General features: G+C 39.8%; 1 protein-coding gene and 1 pseudogene across 1 annotated transcript in view; one reads left to right on the top strand and one right to left on the bottom strand.

The window, feature by feature from the left end:
* Nucleotides 1-21,492, top strand: part of mrpl11 (mitochondrial ribosomal protein L11) — a 107,299-nt gene that overhangs the window by 45,844 nt on the left and 39,963 nt on the right. Inside the window, exon 2 of the mRNA XM_088344021.1 lies at nt 757-919. Coding sequence (XP_088200147.1) covers nt 797-919 — 123 coding nt within the window. The 5' untranslated portion in view covers nt 757-796. The remainder of the gene's footprint in view (nt 1-756; nt 920-21,492) is intronic.
* On the bottom strand, nt 2,626-4,567 carry LOC148359452 (insulin-like growth factor 1 receptor pseudogene; annotated as a pseudogene).

Here is a 21,492-nt window from a genome sequence, read left to right as displayed (position 1 = left end):
TCCGGTGACAAACTTGTAGTAGCACTTTGGTTCGGAAGAGGGCGCCTTGAGACAATATTCCGATGCAGTACTCGCATTCTCTTCTGATACTAGTGCTTTTTTGCACTTTATAAAAAAATATATCCTACATATTTGCAGATGTATCGCAAACATTTGTATGTATATTTGTTTATTTTAAGCTTTTTGACAAATAATTGGATTTTTTTAAAAGAATTGTTCTATATTATGGAATACTTTGTTGTTTTGTGCTAGTCTACTATTGTACTGTATTTTTCGATCTGGTCAGAACTTATATTGAATAGAGGTGATAATTAAAATGTGTTTTTAAAAAAATCTGAATTATCTATTAATTGAAAAAAAATAACCAACCGATTAATTGATTATTAAAAAATCTGTTATTTACAGCCCTAGTTATAATTAACTTTCATGCCCCAACGTCCTTGACACTTAGCCTACGCTGTCCGTAAAAATGAGAAGCAGCGTTTGTGGCTTGTCTCACCCAGCTTTTAAAAGCAAAACCCTTCTGATGTCCTGCAACGTGCGGAGACTCTGGCGCTGACTCATTTGCGCCTTTGCCACCTCGGGCCTTCAATACGCTGATCGGAGACAAAGATCTTTTTATTTTTTAATTACTCACCCGCTGCAGCAGTTGGCCTGTGGCTGTCGCTATCGACGTGTTTGAAGTTGATGATGTTTCAATGAGCTTCGCGTTTAATTCAGCTAGTGCGCTCTTTCTCATTCACCTTGTCGTTTCAGCGGCGGCAGTGTCAGGTGACCTCAGTGGGAAGCTGGGAACATGTCCAAGATCTCTAAGACAGCCCGGGCCGTGAAGAAGTTGGACCCAAGTGGCTTGATCCGGGCGATTGTGAGATCGGGGCAAGCTGCTCCTGGGCCGCCGTTGGGCCCCATCCTTGGCCAGGTAAGGTGTTCCTTAGAGTACGCCATTGTTATTCCAGTTGCACATCCTCTGTGTGAAAATTCCTTTACCCTTTGTGCCCTGGGGACTTAGATGTCACTTGTCACCTCTGAAATACTCTCCCTGATAAATACAGGAAGTTCTATGTCTATAACTCAGTTTGCGATTAATGATTTTGCAGAGCATAAGAATTTTGTGTCTTTGAATATTGTATTTAGTATCTGGATCGGTTTTTAAGGTTTGTAGTTGTAAGGTTTTTTTCCTGAGACGTCATTGCAAGTAGGCTAACTTAGCGTTTCTGAGGCGGGCGTCACTTCTAAAATAGTCTTTCTGATAAATACAGGATGTCCTCTGTTAATAAATAAATGTCAGGTTCAACCCAACATTTGTGACAAAAACCTGCATGCAAAAGAAGACACAGAGAATTGTGTATGGTTTTCTTGCATGGAAAGTGAACGGAAAACTGCTTTGGTTACAATTCTCCAACTCACTCCAAAGCAGTCTCCCTCTCCTGGCCTTTTATTTAGAAAAAAGAATGCCCTGTTTACAATGTGATTTCTAAGGGTTTAGGGGATGGTTGAAGGTTGAATTTCCAGTTGAAACCAGTTTTTTGTACAAACACTTGTTATTTGAAACGTGACTGATTAACTCTCTTTAGCTATACTCAAGAAAAGATCCTTGGGCTTCGGGTCAAATCTGTAACTTTTTCACACCATTGGTTCTCTCTAGAGTGCAGTGGAAAACTTTTGCTTGTGAGAAGATCCTATTTTGTAAGCACAATAGTTTAAGAAAACATATAACACACATGAATGATAGTAAAATTGAATAACTTATGTACATTATTCCAACACTCAGTTTGTGATTAATGATTTCCAGACCGTAAAGAATCTATAACTGTGAAGATTTTATGATGTATTTCCATGTGTTGTTGAGTCTTAGAGTTAGTAAGGTTTTATTCCTGAGACGCCATTGCGAGTAGGCTATCTTAGATAGTGTTTCTGTGGCAGGGGTCACTTCTCAAAACAGTCTTTTGCTGATTAATACTGGAAGTCCTTGGTTTATATCTAAGTTCGTGACTGAGTTGTTAAGGCTTAGAGTTGTAGGATTTCATTTCACAGACACCAATACAGGCCAATCTTGGATAGCTGTCAGGTTTAACCCAACAGATGTACAAAACCTATATACAAAAAGGACAGAGAGAACGTGATATTTGATTTACTTGCAAGGAGAAATATCCATAGTCTACCCTAAGGCAGTCTGCTGGATACTCTGAAATATTCTTATGCTCCTTGTCTTTTTATTGTGTTCGGAAGGCCCTAATTTACATAAGGTCTCCTCTGCTAAGTTGAGACCTGTTTATACGATAACATGTTATCTATAGCAAAACAAAAACTAGGTGTGCCTGCGGTCAGAGAGGTCCCTTATCTGGCCGCAAATAAGGTGTTATCCTAGGTGTGCCTGCGGTCAGAGAGGTCCCTTATCTGGCCGCAAATAAGGTGTTATCCTCTTTCCTCCTTCTTCAAACACAAGCAAGAAAGGCGCATTGTATGCAAAGAAGCTTGTGCAATAGTAGAATAACATCTTTAGAGTTTAAATCCATCATTTCCCTCCTGTTTATTCACTTTGCACTATTTCTCTTTGTCATCCAATAACTTCTCTCGATTTTCAGTTACAGAATCATGTTATAGTACTCATGTTACACTTAGAGGTTAAACTTTGTCGTCTGATTCACCGTAGTCAAAAACTTCTGAATAAAGATCTGGAAAATGTAAGGAAGTGGCATTTGCCAGGCCAAAAAGGTCCCGGCGACGACGATCTTGAGGTCTTTGCAAAAAAAATGGCGTTGTGGAGGAAGTTCTCAAAGAGCTTGAGAAAGACGCGGTCATCCTTCTCCCGGTCCTTCTCCTCTGGGGTCTTTGGGCAAACGCAGCAAGGACCCTTCTTGGCCCCGGACAATTCCGACTTGGTGGGCTTGCTGATCTCCTCCATGTCGCTAAATCCCGTGGCAGGGATCCGGATCGGGATCTTCAGCTCTTTGGAGTAGTAATTGTGCAGGTATAGCTCTCGGTCTTCTGGCTGCCGCTGCCATCTGACGAGGTAGTAGGTTAGGTTGCCGTTGGGAAAAAGAGGCGGCGACCATTTGACCAGCAGCTTCGTGGATGAATTTGCGTAGGCACGGGGTTCTTTGGGCACGGTCGGCAATGACAGACGAGTTCGAATTCAAATAATGTCACTCTTTGCACCAGGAATGTGCTTGTCCTCCACCCGCAGGGTAATGGCCTTGACAAAAATGGCATACTGGGTCCAGGGTTTGAGGTGGTGAATGGCGACTTTGGGGTCCGTATTATTATCCTTTGGAAGATCCACGTCCACCATGTGCCAGCTGTTGGAACCGCAGCCGTCCTGGCCGTCGAATTCGGTGATGTTCTGAGAAGGGGCCTCTTTGTAGTAGACCATAAAGCTGATAAGGCCTTTGTAATCCCGTGGATGGTAGCGCTCCCACATCAGGCGGATGGCATAGCTGGACGTGCTGTTGGACAAAATCCTGAGGACGTGGCTCACACAACTGGCTCTTTCGCCGTTATTGCGAAAGTCGCCTTCCTGGGGCTTTTCCGTGACGCTGGTTTTCTCCCACATGGTGTGGATCTCAGACATGCAGAGTTTGGTATTGAGGCGGAAGAAGAGGCGTCCCGCACGGATGGTTAGGTTGTGCTGAGTCCAGTCCCAGAGGTTGTGAAGGTGCTGGATGTTGATGTCCAGATTGCCGGCGATGACGGTGCAGTCCTTGAGGGACTGAGCGGCGTTCACCGAGTCGATGACGGAGGTGGAGCAGATTTTGTCGCATAGGCTGTTGCAGGCGCTGCACAGCATCCGATTACTCTCGTTGGTGCGGACCCGGAGGGGCAGTCGGGCATGCACTCGCCCTCGTGGATGACGAAGTGAACGTCGCTGGGCAGGTGAACTTGTGAGCAAAGGTCCATGGTGATGCAGCGCCAGCCCTCGAACTTGAAAGTGCCGGGCGGGCAGTCGGGCACGCAGCGGCCTTCGTGGTAATAATGCAGGCAGGCGGCGCATGCCGTGTCGCTGTTTGCGTGCGTGCAGCTGCCCAGACATTGGCGGTGGCAGCATTCGCCTTTTTCGGTGCAGGCGTGCTTGCAACGGCTGGGACACATTAATCGTTGTCCATTCGCAGCAGCTCCACCAGGATGGAAAGTTCTTTTTCCTACCACACTGCAGCACGGTTGTATGCCGCAAACTTCCAGTGAGAGGTTTTGAAGTGACCCTGCAGCGCCCTCCAGAGTTGCAGGGTTGGAGCTCTCAGCAAGGAGTGTCAAATATGGCTTCACCACTGCCGGGTGGAAAAGCATCTCAGCGCCCGTGGGGTTCTTGGAGAAACCTGGGGAGGCAGCATTCGCCTTTTTCGGTGCAGGCGTGCTTGCAACGGCTGGGACACATTAATCGTTGTCCATTCGCAGCAGCTCCACCAGGATGGAAAGTTCTTTTTCCTACCACACTGCAGCACGGTTGTATGCCGCAAACTTCCAGTGAGAGGTTTTGAAGTGACCCTGCAGCGCCCTCCAGAGTTGCAGGGTTGGAGCTCTCAGCAAGGAGTGTCAAATATGGCTTCACCACTGCCGGGTGGAAAAGCATCTCAGCGCCCGTGGGGTTCTTGGAGAAACCTGGGGAACGCCATCCCAGTTGTCTTCCTGAGAGTTCTTTTACTTTTTCTTCTTCTCTTTTGCACATTAAGGTTTTCTTCAAATAACAATAAAAACGTTGCTATAATTGCTACTATCAATTCGCCTACCGCTACCATTCTACCGGTTAGCATTCTACCTGCAGATCTGCAATTCCTCCTAACACTTCCAGAGTTGTGGACAATCTTCACTGGTTTGAGACGACTGCAAACTATAATTGCAGCCCCCATTTGTAGCCAGACTTCCTCTGAAAGTTTTGTTGAGGAATAACAGCTCTCCATTAGGTACCACAGTGCTATTACAATGACGCCTAAGAACAATCAAAGTGTATGCTAAAATAGAAACATCGAAACAGTTGTTTTACTCATGCTAAATTACTTTCTTACAGTGTGTCAAATGAGCTCATGTGTTTTTCTGCAATCTTTACTGCTTTTTATCAGAACCCAATCACCTGGTTCAACTAATTGGCTTTCCTGTGGAGACATAGAAAGTGTATTATCGTTCTCATTAGGATCTGCTAGTTGCTTCTGGTGCTGCAACATTTTTCTCATGTAATCAGCCAGAGTACTTTCATCATCAGTTTCCCACATATTTTTAAAGAATGGTAATTCACCAAATATTACTTCATATGGTGTTAGCACATTTGTACTGGTGATGTTAATATACAGTTTTACTAATTCTAGACATTTAGTCCATGGTCTTTTGGTTTGTTCCATACACTTCCTAAGTCTGTTTTTTTTATAGTTCCATTCTTTTATTTCCACTAACCCTGCACTTTATGGGTGATAAGCACAGTGATCTTTTAGGTCTATATGAAATGCCTATTTTAGTTAATTTTTTTGATTTACAAAATGTGAACCATTATCACTATAGATCTTTTCTGGAATCCCATAACATGGAATTATGTCTTGGCATAATGCTTTAGCTACTGTTAGCGCATCTGGGTGTTTTGTAGGAAAAAGCTCTATCCATTTTGAGAATGAACCTATTATCATTAAACATAACTTTTTCCCTTCACTATTGTTAAGTTCTATAAAGTCCATAAAAGGTGATTAATTACAGTTCTCTATCTTTGGAAACTGTCCTCTCTTTGGTCTTAGATTACCCTGAGCATTGTGCTTTGCACATATCAAACATGTTCTACAATTTTTTATTTTATTATTATTATTTTTTTTTAATAGGAGTTAAAACCATAGGTTATCAATATCTGGTTTATCAATCCTACTATCCCTCCTGTTGAGACATGTCTTCCCATGTCTCAATGTTTCTGCCCATTTGTATAGATTTTTTGGTAGGATTGGTTTATCTTCTTGTCATTTACAGATTCCATCTTTTAGGTGTACTCCTTTTCTTTTCCAGAGTTCTTGCTCTGGTTTAGGCGATTGTTGTTGCATTTCTTGTAGTATTTTGTTTTTTAAGGCATTTTCTGTTAGACTTAGAACTGTTATTTCTCGTTGTGCAGCTTGTTTTGCTATTTTATCTGCAAATGCATTGCCCTTTGAAACTGGGTTTGTTTCTGGTGTGTGGGCCACACATTTACACATAGCTAACTGTTTTGGCAGCTGCACTGCTTGTAATAGTTCTGTTAGCAGTTTTGCATGTGTCACTGGTTTTCCTGTTGATGTTATCATACCTCTATTTTTCCAGTGTTGTGCAAACGTGTGAGTTGTTGCATAGGCATACTGGCTATCTGTGTATATTGTTGTTGTTGTTCTTTCATAAGTTTGCAGGCTTCTGTTAGGATCACTAATTCTGCAGCTTGAGCTGAACAATGTTGAGTTAATGCTTCTGCCTTTAATACTTTATCATGTGTTACTATAGCATAGCCTGTCCTCCTTTTTTCTGTTTCATCTTTCTTTCCTACGAAACAATACTTTCTCTGTTATTTTAGCCTTTATTTCTTTTGTTCACGTTTTGTTTCCTTTCTTCTTTAAGTTAAATGACCATGTAAACATTATTTTTTATCCATGCAGATATATTTTTAAATTCTCATGATCTGTCTCAAGATAATTAATCTGCTATTTTTAAATTCCTATGATCCTACCTACTCAAGCTCAATCAGTTTCTCGTTATCTTCTGAAAACACTCCTTCCATAGAAATTGTTTCTTTTTAACTATAAGTCAGCATTTGTTACGTATTTATTAATCATTTGTTAATTGTAACATGCTTATACTTAAAAATTAAGCGTGGCTTATTTCACCTTCTCTTGAAAGACTTTTTATCAGTTGTCCTCCTAGGGGATCTTGTCCTTGGCGCTAAACTTATCAAAATTCCAAACCATCACACTGCCTAAACATCAAAAATCTCAAAAATGCCAAATGGAACTCAACGTCAAATCTTTTTTAATTGTCATTTCCTCTCTCTTCAATCATAATCAACTATCTTTTCTCATTGATTCAATATAAAACAACATATACTTGTCACTAATAAATTGCCTTATCAACTCGCATTGTATTATATTATATTATTATCATAATCTTCGGTTTGCAATAGTATTTTCTCTTTGCAGCCCCTTAATATCCTTAGAGATTAAGAGCTATACAAATAAACATGACCTTATCTGAATTAATACTTGTGTCTTTTTTTTCCTTTTAAAAACAAAGCACATTTCATTTAGAGATTAAAACAGAAAATTTAATTTCCAATCTCACGATTTCTTTTTCTGTGTTAATACGTCGTTATTTTCAAACTCATTTCAAAATTTTGATTATTTGAAATGACTCAGATTTCCTGCTCTTTAGTATGCAATATTATTTTTCTTTCCCTGGTTCTACTAATATGTCATCTACATAAGTTAATAGTTCGCTCTTATTTAGAGGCTCGAAACTTATTTGAGAGTAAATTCTTGGACTTTCACAATACCCTTGAGGTAATCTGGTGTAGGTATATATTTTCCCTTTAAACGTAAATGCAAACCAGAATTGACTGTCTTTATGCACTGGTACTGAGAAAAATGCGTTGCTTATATCTACCACTGTGAAATACTTGGCCTTTGGGTTCAGAGAGTTCAATAGCGTGTGTGGATCTGCCACACACTGGGACCTCTGGATCACTGCGTTATTTACCGCTATCAAATCCTGAACCATTCTCCACCCTGAAGATGGGGGTGCCTTCTTTACAGGAAATATCGGTGTGTTTACGGGTGACTCAGCGATTCTACTAGTACTCCCGCCTTCTTTAGATCTTCTATTACTGGTTCTATTCCTTCCATTGCATCTGGTTTTAAAGGATATTGTTTTATTCTGGGCCGATGTTCTGTTTTGGGTCTTATTATTATAGGTTGTGCTCCTTTTACTAGTCCTACATCTGTGGGTCCCTGGGACCATAGTTTATTAGGAATTTGTTTTAATAGCTCCTGCTGTTCCTTAGTAAAGTAAATGTGTCATTCCTTCTTTTTTTTTTCAGATGTACTCCTGAGTTTACTATTATAGTCCAGAATAATGACTTCCTGGATAGTCCAGTAGAATCGCTGAACCATGTGTTAACGCCTGTTGCTACCCAATACCGTACATTTTCTCCTCTGTAATATTATTTGTGTATAAATATTGTGGTATTTCTTTCTTCTTCTTCTAAAGCAAAACAACATATTATGTCCATGCTTATTAGCATTTAATTAGATATTCATCCCCTTGCAATAATTTTTTTTTATATTTGTAGCTTTTCTATAAAAGTAATGTTATAAATGGTAAATGGTCTGCATTTATACAGCGCTTTTCAAGTCAACGAAGACCTCCAAAAGCACTCTATAATGTGCTTCACTCTCACCCATTTGCTTTTAGATAGATAGATAGATAGATACTTTGTTCATCCCCGAAGGGAAATTCACATTTCCAGCAGCATCCCTGAGCTGAGAACAAACAATCGAAAATAACACGGGAGCTGCTGGAGTGGCTGCCATTCGTGACGGCGCCGGAAGAAAAGATTCAATTTGAATCATGTACAAACAAACAAACAATTGAATCATGTACAAACAAACAAACAAACAAAATATTCATGTTTCAATAAGTGGAGTGTTAATAAAATGGGGGGCAAATAATTTCTGATACTGATATAACCAGGTAAAACTAACTTTAAGTTACCTGTCCAAATGAATGTTGTGCCATCTCACCTTTCCCACTCTCTCTCCTCTCACTTTTCCCACTCTCTCTCCTGCAGTTGACTTGCTGCTGCTCGCTCCTGAAACTAATACTTACCTCTTTGTGTATTGTGCAGTCCCTTCTCAAGTTTCTTCATTGTAGTCATCTAGACTTAACACAATTCAATGTTGAAAAAGTAAAGTTATTTGTCCCAATCTATGGTATTACGGTTAGTCTCACTTAATTTTCAACCAATTATCTTTTTTGATATTTAATTAACTTTCCCCTTTATGTTTCTCTTTTTTTTTTTGTATGCTCCTTTTCTTAATATTTATTTTCTTTTCCCTTTATACCTTCTTTTACTTACTCTTATCTTTCTGTATTTGTAACTTCCCTACCTGTTCTGCCAACAATCCATTCTCAACATAACATTCCTTCCTTACACGCCCTCTCACAATAGCTTTTTAGCTCACTAGTTTAATGCGAAAATGACGTTTAATCATCTCACTTAATTTTAATTTTTTCCTTCAAACCAATTAAATCTACTATTTTAGCTTCACTTATTTAATGTGAAAATCACATATATTGATGTGCAACAAGTTATATTACTCATTTGTATTCCACTCAATACATTTTTCCTCCATATTCATTGAAAATAAATTATTTATTAACGCTTTTTCAATACTTTTTGTATAAAAATGCCTTTATCTCAAATTAATTTATTCCAATTCACTCAAATAGATTTTTTCCTAGTCTTCCCAGTCCTTATTTTACCAATTTTTGTACTGAAAACAGGAATATCTTATCTTTTTCTGTATTATTCTGTCATTATCTTGAATTAACGCATCTAAAATAACTCAGTCATTTTTTTTTCCCTAAATTTCTCAGTTTTTAATTTATCGATTTTCAACTAAAAAATTCGGACCGCAAGAAAATCTCCAGAACCATCTGTGGTCCCCCGGTGCCTGTGTTAAACACCCTTATGGTGAACACCTATTCCTCAAAAAATCTACTTTTTCCAACTCCTTTAATCTGTTCTATCAATTCTTCTTAAATATCACTCTTTAAACAATCTCAGCTCTTTTGAAAACGTACCTTTTTTAGCGTTTAGCTTTCTTTTTGACAAGTAAGACAGACAAACATATAATATAAGACATACACAGGGCCCAAACAATCAAACTTCTAATAAATTTAACAAAATTTGGTGATTTAGGTTTCTTATTTTCTCTTTATAGAGTATGTTTTCTAAGTTTAAAACCTCTTCTTCAAATTTCTCATGGCGAGTTTTGAAAAGATATTCTTCCTCTTCCTCATTTTTATCCTTTAGCTTTATCTCTATCTCAAATTTCATTTCAGGCTTTGGTCCTGGTTCCGGGCCTAGTCATGCACTCTGATGGTCTTGTGGGGAAGGGTTGCTTCTGCAATTTATAGCAATATGCCCTTCCTTCCCACAAGACCAACAGGTTCTAGGTTTATTGCTTGCACGTGATCCAAAACCTCTGCCTCTACCTCTAGATTGTTGAAAGAACACTGTGGTTCCTTCATCTTCTTAATTGGTTTGAAGGGCAATCCGTCAATAGCGTTTCTAAGTAAGGTCACCCAAAACCCCCCAAAGAACATTCGATTGCCTGTGGTGTGTATCCATAAATGGATAACCAGTGACTGGTCATTTTCAAAAAATTTGAAAATGTAGTGGACGGAAAAGATAAATACAAAAGTGTTTTACCTGGGTGTTATCTTTTTTCTTCTGTCTATAAATCTATCTTTCTACCCTGGTCATATCCCTCGAGAGGGGTTACTGACAGCAAGACAAACACATACAAAAACAAAGAAAATAAAGGGAAAAAGTAGCAAAAAACACACACAAACATTTTGGGACCATGGCCAACTCAAATGCCCAAACACCCAAACAAGTTAAGCAACTCGGCACCCAAGTTGGTCATGCTTTCGTCCCTCCAGATGAAACGGGACACAAGAAAGCGGCCATGTCGCTTGGGTCAGGGTGACACAACACACTCTTCTGTTCAACAGCTGAGCCTGAACGCTTTCACTGGTTTACCCCTGCCGCATCATACCCTGCCCATCCCTTAGAACACGTCTAAACATCCCACTATCCTTTTACAACACCTCTCCACTCATTCCTATCACCAACAATAGCTCTAGCTTCCGCTATATTTAGACCTCTTTCCTGCAGTGCACTTATAACACCATCCATCCACGTAAATCGCGGCCTTCCTCTTGGTCTCCTTCCATTTACTTCTGCTCTTTGGATCCTCTTCAACATTTGGTCCTCATCCATCCTCTCCATGTGTCCAAACCAACCGAGTACACTCTTATCCACATACTTGCTCAGTTCCACTACTACTCCAGTTCTGTCTCTCACAATTTCATTTCTCAATTCATCCAATCTTGTCACTCCTAACATACTCCTCAAACACATCATCTCAAAAACATATAATTTTCTTCTCAAATCTGCGTTAAGGCTCCATGTCTGCACCATACAACACAGTCAGCAAAATCACACTCTCATACAGTCCCCTTTTAACATCGCTACTCATACTCTTGTTGCTCATCACTCTTCTCAGAGCACCCAAAACCTTGCTTCCTTGATTCACTCTGTGCAATACGTCTTACTACATTCCACCAACTGCAGCCACATCACAACCCAAGGACCTAAAGCTTTCAACTTCTTCCAGCACCTGTCCATGCAACCTTATTTCTAACGCCATGCCCACTCCATCACATTAACACTTCATCACCTTACTCTTCCCAACATTCACACATAACTTACGCCTGTCACACACTCTTCCAAACTCCATTACCAACCTTTTCAATGTTTCCTCAATGTTTCCTTATCAGCATAATTAATAATAACCATGATCAACTATGTACTTTATGCAATTGCCCAGTGTCATTTTTCAAAGAACATGTTCTTGTGGTTGACTGAGCCAGTTTTAGCCTCACTCCTCATAATAACGACCTAGGAAATACCATAAAACATTGTAACAAAATTGTTATAATTTGACAGTTCTTTTGGATACTGCATATCAAACTGGTAGCCATTTGCACAAATTAGTGAAAAACAAATAGCTGTCATATTCTAGAATGTTGGTGACCCCCTGGCCAAAGATATATTCTATTTTGTGTTAGCAGTAATGTTTTGAATCTAAATATCGTCGCTGTAATGTTAAAACATATCCAGAGGGGTAACAAAAACCATTTTACCCAAAAAAATTAATATTTTAGATATTTTTACATAAAGCACTGTTTTTATTATTTACCGATTTTGGAATATATACTTGAAAAATGATTGTTTAATAAACATCTAGGGGATTATCTTGCTAATGAACAAAAATGTATTTCAAACACATGTCGTTTTCACATAATGGCGACAATTTGCTTTTCTGTAATGCACACAGTAGAGGTTGTGCGTTTTTTCAGTGTACTTTTTTTTTTTTTTACTTTAAGCGAATCTTTTTGGAATTTTATAGGATATGTCAATTGTATACAGAGATATAATATAGATTCCCCAATATCAGTGGATTAGATGGTAATTTTCAGTGCTTGCTTGTGTAAATTTTTGTGGGGAAATGTGATCCATATCGAGACTCGTGAAGCCAATCTCTAGTGCTTGCTGCAATGTTATTTTTTTATCTGAGATGAGAGGCTGTTGAACCATCACCTCGTCACAGAGCCCCTATCAAGCCCTTAGCGCTTTTCGAGCTCTTATACGCTCTCGCTGTCAGAATTGGTTATACCCCGGCCTGAAGCCACTATTAGACAGGTTTAACACACTCCCACACTGTCTTTGTCTTTTTTCTTCCCACATCTGGTTTGGCAGATGAGCGAAAACAAGAATGAATTCCAAAGAGAAGATCGGAACCCCCATGAGGATCAATTGTCCTTCTATGCACTGACTGAGCTTCAATCAAATTTGTGAAATATCTTCCAGCCAGTGGACTGGATTGAGTTTGTTTCTTGATATCGTTGATATTAGCCGCACTTGTGTTGGCTTTATTAGAAGAGTCTTTAGTCAGCACAGCTTTTATGAAGCTTATAAAGTTTCAGTTTTTATTGACACTATTGGAAAGGTCCTAATTCTTATTTACGTCCATCACTGAGGCCCTTACGGCCGGCTATGTTGCGCTCAAGTGAATTATGTTGAAAGGTGATCATCTTCTTGATCCATGCCGACGCATGCAAATGGCGTGGCCGCAATATTAGGAATTAATGCAAGCATTTGTCTTTGTCCATCAAAACTGCGTTAATCTTAATTGGGTCACCTTGCTTAGACGGATACACATTTTTCAGCATGAACTAATGCAATGTTTTGTTTCCTCCGCAATTGAATGGAAAATTACTTTTTTCCCTCCTTGTCAATCTTAGTTTTAAAATAACTCCAGTATTTTGCAATTTTCTGCTGCAGAAATCCGGCAATCATATTTCAAAAAAGATGGTTTATGATTTTCATTCGAATCTGTTATTTGTTATTGAATATCTCCTAGAAAACCTCCACTTTAACACGACCGTCGCAAAAAATAATTTAGAAACAAAATATTTTAGAAACAAAATATTTTTAATTTATTAATTTTCTTCCAGGTCTATTTACCATATTGGCAGTTTTTACTTATATTGTATCCTCATGGATTCAAATGTATATTTATTTTCAGTGTCCCCGTAGGTTGAGTACGCTGCAAATCATGCATCTAGACTTGCCCTATAAAATAGATACTGCCACTTTTTCAGCTTGTGAGCTTCTTACAAAATTTCAAAATACAAATGATCCTAACCACCATGAAAATGTAACCAGATATATTGAATATTCTTTGTACAATGTTTGTTGATGTATCTTGCAAAAACAGATGCATTGATATTGCAAAACACCAAAAAATTATGTATTATCATTTTTTGTAGTTTATTTTGATGAATTACAATGAAATAAACTGGCCTTACATTTTTACAAAGACATTGCTCACTCAGAAGGACTGTTCAGTGGCAACTTTTGCACTTAGAGTATGTTGTCTGAAAAAAATAATGATGTCTGGATAACTGGGATTTTAGTTCTTTCACTTTCTCTTTTTTCCATTCACCTTTTAGCGGAAACTTGGTGTTATGTTTTGAACGATTTGAAAATCTGTTAACAGTTTTAATGATGGACGCCACAACACATATGTATGGTCCGTCTAAACAGAGCAACTCATAAGCAGGGTTGGGTAGGGTTACTTTAACTTGATTACTTTCAATTACTTTTGGATTACTCCAATACCAAATATGCTAATAAAAGACAAAATAAACTAAATATGAATAAAATTATGACTCAAAACACGTGGTAAGCTTTCTCTCCTGGCTTTGATCTCTTTGATCCCCGGTCAAACTAACATAAAATGCAACAGAAACGAAATGAAAATAAATCCAAACAGCTTGCCAACATCATTTTTGCTGTTCCATGTATTCCGTTACTCCCCAAGCCTGCACAAAATTTAGTAATTTGATTCATGTTTAGTTTATTTTGTCTTTTATTAGCACATTTTGTATTGGAGTAATCCAAAAGTAATTGAAAGTAATCAAGTTAAAGTAACCCTACCCAACCCTGCCCATTAGTTCGTTCTTATACCGCATACAATCACGTTACCGATGCATTTCCCTTCTTTACCATTGCAATCGTAGACTGGTCAATGAGGCAAACCCATTTCACAAATGACCTTGTGAAAACAAAGTCCACTTCCCATTCCGTATGAAAGTTTTGATGACCATAAGCTTTAGCGATGGCTTACAATCTGTGGTCTTCCATTAAATAGCTTGGCACTTTCGTTTTCACATAAGCGCTGAGGAGAAAACTTCTGTTGTCATCTGACTTGTTGCTTTGTATGTCAATCAAGTAACTGAGTTTAAATTGTACTTTCTGTTGAACTTCAGGCCGTTTGAGCTTAATTGATCCTTTAATTCATGTTTATCCTGCTGTCTTTGACCCTTTATTCCAAAAATATTTCGCTCTTCTCTTTGTTTTCTATTCACAGCACAAAACAAGGCACACTAACAGTGTTCTCGTTTGCACGCGTCCCTGCGTCCTAGACGCATCATTTTTGCTGGGGACGCATAGTGTCAAATCAACGTGCGTCCCCAGGACGCAACTTTTTGACACAAAATTGTCATTATTACCCAAATACTTTTTTTTTTTTTTTTTACAAAGATTTATTGCACTCCAAACTTTTCGTCAGGCAGATCCGCCATTGTTGTTTTGGTCTCGCGCCTATCTCGGCAAACGAGATATCGGCAAACGAGATCTCCTTGCTGCGAGATTACGTCATTGTTGTGACGGTTGTCGAGTGAAAGAGAAGTATGCCTCCGAAAAAACAGTTGGTATTAGGTGCAAATCAACCAAAAATTGGTAATTTCTTCAGTGTCAGTAATAAGTCGAAACATAATACAGAAAGTGGTAACAACGGCAATAATTCCGACAAAAACGGCGGAGAAATTCTTCAGAAGATCGCCCAGGCAAGGAAAACTCGTGTGTTGAAGCGAACGATTCGACGAAAGAAAATAAACAAAAGAATATTCCTAGCAAGAAAATGACTTTTCTGCCAAAATGGACTAAATTATATTCCTGGGTACACTATGAGGAGGATGATAATGGAGGCTACATGTTCTGTGATGCGTGCACCCAGCAACACAACAACACTAGCTAATGAAGGTGCATCTTACCAAACAATTGGACCTTGAAAAGGCATTACAACTGTGGCGGGACAGCAAACCACGAAAAATATATAAACTGAAAAATCTAAAGTGATTAAAACTGCATGAATATATAGACTAATATTTCAGCAATATTATTTTGTATAATGTTAAATATTTTTGTGAACTAAAAAATCTCAAGTGATAACTGCTTTGTATAACCAATTAAGTGTGATGATTAAAACGGAATGAAAATATAGGTTTATATTATATATTTGTCGCCGATTTACAATTTCAACCTCGATAACACTAAATTTTGGGGACCCATAGATCTCTGTCGGGACCCATAGATTTTTGAGCATGCGAGTCCCCGGGACCCATCACTTTTCAGAGGTAAAATGAACACTGCACTAAGAGGGCCCCACCTGTGGGAAACCTGCATTTTCAACTGATTGGCTAACCTTATGCTGTAATGGTTCATTTTGATTTAACATGCCAAACGACAACCGTTTTGCGATGATTTAGCTGTGCCACCATAAAAATAAGTCAACAAAAGATGTAAAAATACCCGCTCACAAATTCTTAATTGTCACTTATTAGGCACAGCACTGCTACGTGTTAATGAAAATTCAACAGTCTCGTAGACTGCTCAGCAAAGCAAAACTGAAGAGGGCCGGCTGCAGTGTACCAGTGGCACATCAAAATGAATAGGCGCCACCCTGTGACGTGGCACACATGGTGGATGATTACACGGCAGTTATTTTTAATTCAAACGAATAGATACATTTTAGACTAATTCACCTTCATCTCTATTTCTCAATTTCAGAGCATATTTAGCTGATCTTTTGCTAAGTAGCACAAGGAACAATCATTTGATTAAAACTCAGCTTTTTATTCCCATTGCTCATTTTGGTGTCTTGGTTTGGGGCTGAGCTTTTTCTGTCATGCCCGTAACATGAAGTTCATTAGCATAAAAAACAAATTAACGTTTCCTTCAGGGTTTTTAAATTTATTCTATGCAAATTTTTTAAACTGAAGAATTGTGATGCAATAATCTCAGCCCCTCCGCATCTACATCGGGCATTCTCGCTAAATTCTTATTCAGGTCTTCTCTTGACACCAGACATGGGGACTTGAGACTTAGTGACTTGGACTCGAGTCGACTCGAGTCGCTGTTTTTATGACTTGTGACTTGACTTGGACTTGGCAATCTAAGACTCGGGACTTGACTTGTGACTTGACTTGCCCAAGAAAAAAATACTTGGGACTTACTTGGGACTTGAAGGTGAAGACTTGAGACTTACTTGAGACTTGCACATGTGTGACTTGGTCCCATGTCTGCTTGACACTGCCATTCTCTTATTCTAGTCTTGGGTGAATTCCACAATCTGCCACAATTCTGTTTCTTCACCTGAGACGCAACGCTAGGTGCCTCTATACACCGCTTTTGTTTGCCAAGCAAATCGACTACGTAAGATTGAATTTGGTTTTGCATTTTATCCTACAAAATGTCCTCATTAATGTGCTCAAGGGGAAAAAAAGACTTAATTTGTATTATTCACATGGGTGGCACATAACCTTCATGTTGCCAATTGCAGAGGCTGCCTTTGAATGCAGCATGAATACACCAGCCCATGTTTTTGTTAAGGCTTTCTTATTCAATTACCAGTGAAACTGTTGATTTAAAGTCGTCTGCTTGGCACAAACGTTTTGTGCTTTGAGCAGGCCTTCCTTGTAAAATCTTTCTCGCAAAAGCCTAACTGTTATCCTAATTTATTTGTATTCCCCAGTCAGCTTGTGTTTGTCTGGTGACTCACAAAAAATGGAGTTAAATTTCCCTTGGGGTATTCAAAAGGGTGTCGTAAATAACCCATAGTTAAAAGTTAAAGCTGTAACTGTAATAAGAAAGGAGAATAAAATTACTGCACTTCAAATGCCTGCAGTTAAATTAAATGACAGTTAAAAACAAAGGAATCAATGTGATTTAAATGTGTAAAAGGGCATGTATACGTTCAGAGGAAACTCATTATATCCGCCTTTCTTAGTTGTGTGCAATGTTTCCTTGTAAAATAGGGACATTAAGTGCCTGGATCAGATTGGAGTTGCCTAGCCAGAGATATGTGCTTAAGTGCCGTATTTTTTGTCATATTTTCTCCTCGCAGTCCTTTTCAGATACCACTTCAATTTGTTCGACATGAACTAATGTCGCATGGTCACTAGCCTACAATGAGGCAGGCCCCCACTGAAACTGCAGTCTGTATGAAAACACAAAGGCAATGAATTATATGGCACCGTAATCAGCCACTAATACATGCTATTGGGCTTTCAATGTCAAAATGATAACGTGTGAGAAGTTTCCTGATTTTTAAAGAGTTTTAAATTACTAGCTGTTTCTAGGTAGCCAAAAATATCTATGGATTTTGCTTGAAATAAAGTTGAGATTAAGTTTAAAATGCAATGCCGTTGGGTTAAGTGAGGGAGAAAATGCAACTTTTATGAAATAGAATCATGGTGACCAAAATTAATAAGTTGACACTAGGTAGCAAAATGGCTGCTCCATCAGATAGCTTAAAAAAAAGATCAGTTTCCTTGCATATCTTTGTTTTCTCAAAGACAAAACTCATGACTGATTCGGATTTCATTTTAATTAAACAACTGAGAGCGCATTACAAATGATTATAAAGTTGGGGGGCTTATCCTAAAATATCATTCCAATGGTTTTTTTTTTACACTGCTGGCACGAATTACACCATTGGCATAGAGTTATTGCAAGTCGAGTCACATTCATTAGTATATCCCTTAGGGGCCGGTCACACAGACATTTGCGGCTGAATCACGGCCAGAAATTTCTGCCTTTGAGGCGGACGCTTTTGGACGCATTGAGATCGCTATTCAGACGAGATACAGCGGTGCTTAACACGAGGTCGGAAATTCGCGCGCGGGTGGCAGCGCGAAAAAGTTTGGCGCCGCTCAATTCTTCAGAGCGCGGGTACACAGCCTTTCACGAGCGTATTGAGGCTGAACCAGAAATTTCTGGCCGTGAAGCAGATGCCGTTGGGCGCTGTTGGACGTTTTGAGGCCGCCATATAGACGAGATAGAGCAGTGCTTTACTCGCGGTCGGAAATTTTCACGTGGTTGGCTGCGTTCAAAACTTTTGAGCTGCTCAAAAGTTTGAGCACGTGTTAAACCGCGTGCCGCACACGTGGTCAACACGAGGAAATGACGCGGAAATGACGCGGAACGACGTGCTCTGGCCGCGGCCAGGGCGTGCTTACACATGGGTAGGACGGGAAATTTCAGCGGGTAATCGTGGGTGGAGCATGGTAATAGCATGTTCTGCGCCTGTATCGCGGTGTTATTACGTGAAATTAGCGTGTTACGCGTGTGACAGTCAAACGCCTTTCTCCGCGTATAAACAGCGCGAATGCCGAGCACACGTCAGTTGTGCTCGTGACGTCAAGGGGGTGAACATGGATCCCCGTCAGCGTAGTTTCTCTTCATTTTGAATAAATCTTTCGGTGCATTCGCAATGGTTACAGCAAGGCTTTAATGCTAGGACCTTAGCTTGGCCTTTTGGCTGAAAGTAAGAGTCCCGGCTCCTACGCTTTGTAGCGTATCATGAACTGATCGATAATGGATCATGAATTAAGAAGATAGACCAATAACCCTTTGCGCATTTTCCATCCCGGGCAACCACGGGCAAAAAAAAAAAACGCAAAATTTTAGCCGTGATTCAGCCGCAAACGGCTGTGTGACCGGCCCCTTAATCACAGAGTCTTTTTGTGCTGCGCAGGCCCACATATATGGTAGTTACGACATCCCCTGATCTCAAACCTATAAGATGTCAAAGGAAAAACAGCATGAGGACAAATGAGGAACCTTGTAAAGGGACTACCCATGAGGTAATCCCCCCTCCAGGTCAATTAGGTTGCAATGGATGTTGCTTGGGCACCAATAGACCAAACATAGTCCATATCTAGAATAAACATAAGTAATAACTAAAACTGTGAGAAACTCCAAGACGGAAACAACAATTCTTTCTTTCTCAACCAACCGGTACTGAAACGATTGTCTACTGACGGCATTAGTTGTTACATACGCTAACTGACTGCTAGAATTGTTTTTGTCACGGCAGTCACCCAGTTTACGTCTTCCCTTGGCCAGTTCGCCACCCACTTTCTAGTAGTCTGCAAAGTGTCCACGGCAGACACTACCATCAAAATATTGTGCTGCCAGTCCGCCGCTTGAACACACTGTGGCTGTTTCCACTTCGCTTTGGAAACCAGGTAGCGCCCGGACACAAAGAACAAAAAGTATTTTCTATTGAAAGAACAACAGAGAAAATGTGTGCACTGTTGATTTTTTTTATCTTGTTATTTTAAAATGTCTTTGTGCTTGTTATTGTTCCATTTCCTGGTTGACTGTTGAAGTTGTTTTAAAAAATGTGTTATATTACTTGAAATACTCCTGACTTTAAAATCAATGACTAGAGACTTCTCTCCTTTTCTATGGGTGATGCGATCCCAGCAGCAGTAAACAAATGGTAGTGCGTAGGCTGCAGTTATTCTCTAGGCAGCTGCATTAGAACTTTAATCTCAGGCCGACTCCCCTTCCATGCTGCCTCGGTATTCTTCTCTGTGCATGCGAAGACCCTATGCTTAGGTTGACTGCACCGACGTAAAAAGCATATTCGCTGCAAGGCAGATTCAAACAAATGAAAGGAATAGACGTGCAAGACAGGGTCCCAAAAATAGACAATCTTTGCTCTGGGGAACAATTAGGGACCAGACTGAAATTAACCCAAACGATGAAGAAGAAAACAGTCTGGGAGAGGAACAGAATCTCAATGACACTCAAAACAGTACAAGTGCATAAGGTGCTCATGGAAAATATTCTACAGTGTATCCAAAGGTTAGCAGACGCAACCGGATTGTAAAAGACAGTGGCAGCTTTTGTGCAAAAGAAAGTTATCCAAGTGGGAAGGAAGATGGAAAAATGTGTTTGAGATGGAGAACAAGCAAGGTTAGAGGGACAGGGTTGTCGTGTGCAGTTGACTTTTTCCTCTGAACCTCTAAATGTAGGCGTGTGTCTGCACCTCCCCCGAAGCTTCGAAATCTAATTGTCTCAATCCTGGAAGAAGCTCCAAATGAATTCCACATTTTGCAGCCCGGTGTTCATTAGTCTAAATATGTGCAAAGTGCGTTGCCCGTAAAGCGGGGAGACCATAAGTGGCCGCATTGTGACAAATGGCCTTACTTACACCTAATGGGGCCAGTAAAGCCTGGAAAAGGTGTCAGCAGAGCACTTAGTTACCACCGCAACTTGACACCTACACATCAAGACTTTTGTCTGCTGCCGCTAGCATGCCAGCATATTTGAGCATTTTCAGGTGTAATTATAATGAATGGTGGACTTTTGCCAGCATCACTTTCTTTTCTCTTTTTTCAGCATGTAGTATTTGCGTCAACAAAAATGCAAATGAGTGTTTTTTTGTTGTTGTTTTTTTGCATGCTCAGATTTTTTTGGGGGGTAATTTGCTTTTATGTTAGTTTTTGTGCCAATGTGTGCCGCCAAATGGACTCTTGATTGCCTTTTAATAGAGCTTTGGATGTGCAAGTGGTAGGCAGGTTGTTATTGATCAGGTTTGAGATATCACTGGCTTTGAATCGTTCCCAGTGTCTCTTAGTGTGTGAGGGTGACAGGCTGCCAATACGTGTCAGTAAATGCCTCCATCAGGGCCGAACCAAAGTGCCAAGGCAAGCATGTATCAACATTGTTATCATGTGAGATATTATTGTCTCAGGGCAGAGGATCAGACTATGGTTGTGCATTTTAGCCAACTGCTGTAAGCCATGATGCGTTAAAATGCAAAAATTATGGGCCCCGTTTTAGTCATGTACTGCAAATTGCGTGATCTGAGTATGATTGACACCACCCCAAAAAGTGGTCTTATCCGTGAAACTTCCTTACCTCACATCAGCATCTTGGCAACCTGGCTACTTTTATACTGATTGTTTTACTAGTGCAGCACGGCGACTCTGTGGTTAGCATGTCAGCCCCACAGTGCAGAGCTCCAGAGTTCATTTCCAGCTAACAGTTGCTCCGTGCAGGACTATCATGTTCGGGGT

The sequence above is a fragment of the Urocampus carinirostris genome, chromosome 9 (genome assembly GCF_059441175.1).
Source record: "Urocampus carinirostris isolate Australia breed hairy pipefish chromosome 9, RoL_Ucar_1.0, whole genome shotgun sequence".
Taxonomy (NCBI): domain Eukaryota; kingdom Metazoa; phylum Chordata; class Actinopteri; order Syngnathiformes; family Syngnathidae; genus Urocampus; species Urocampus carinirostris.
Note: the sequence above shows the minus strand (reverse complement) of the source record. Positions and strands in the feature narration are given on the sequence as shown.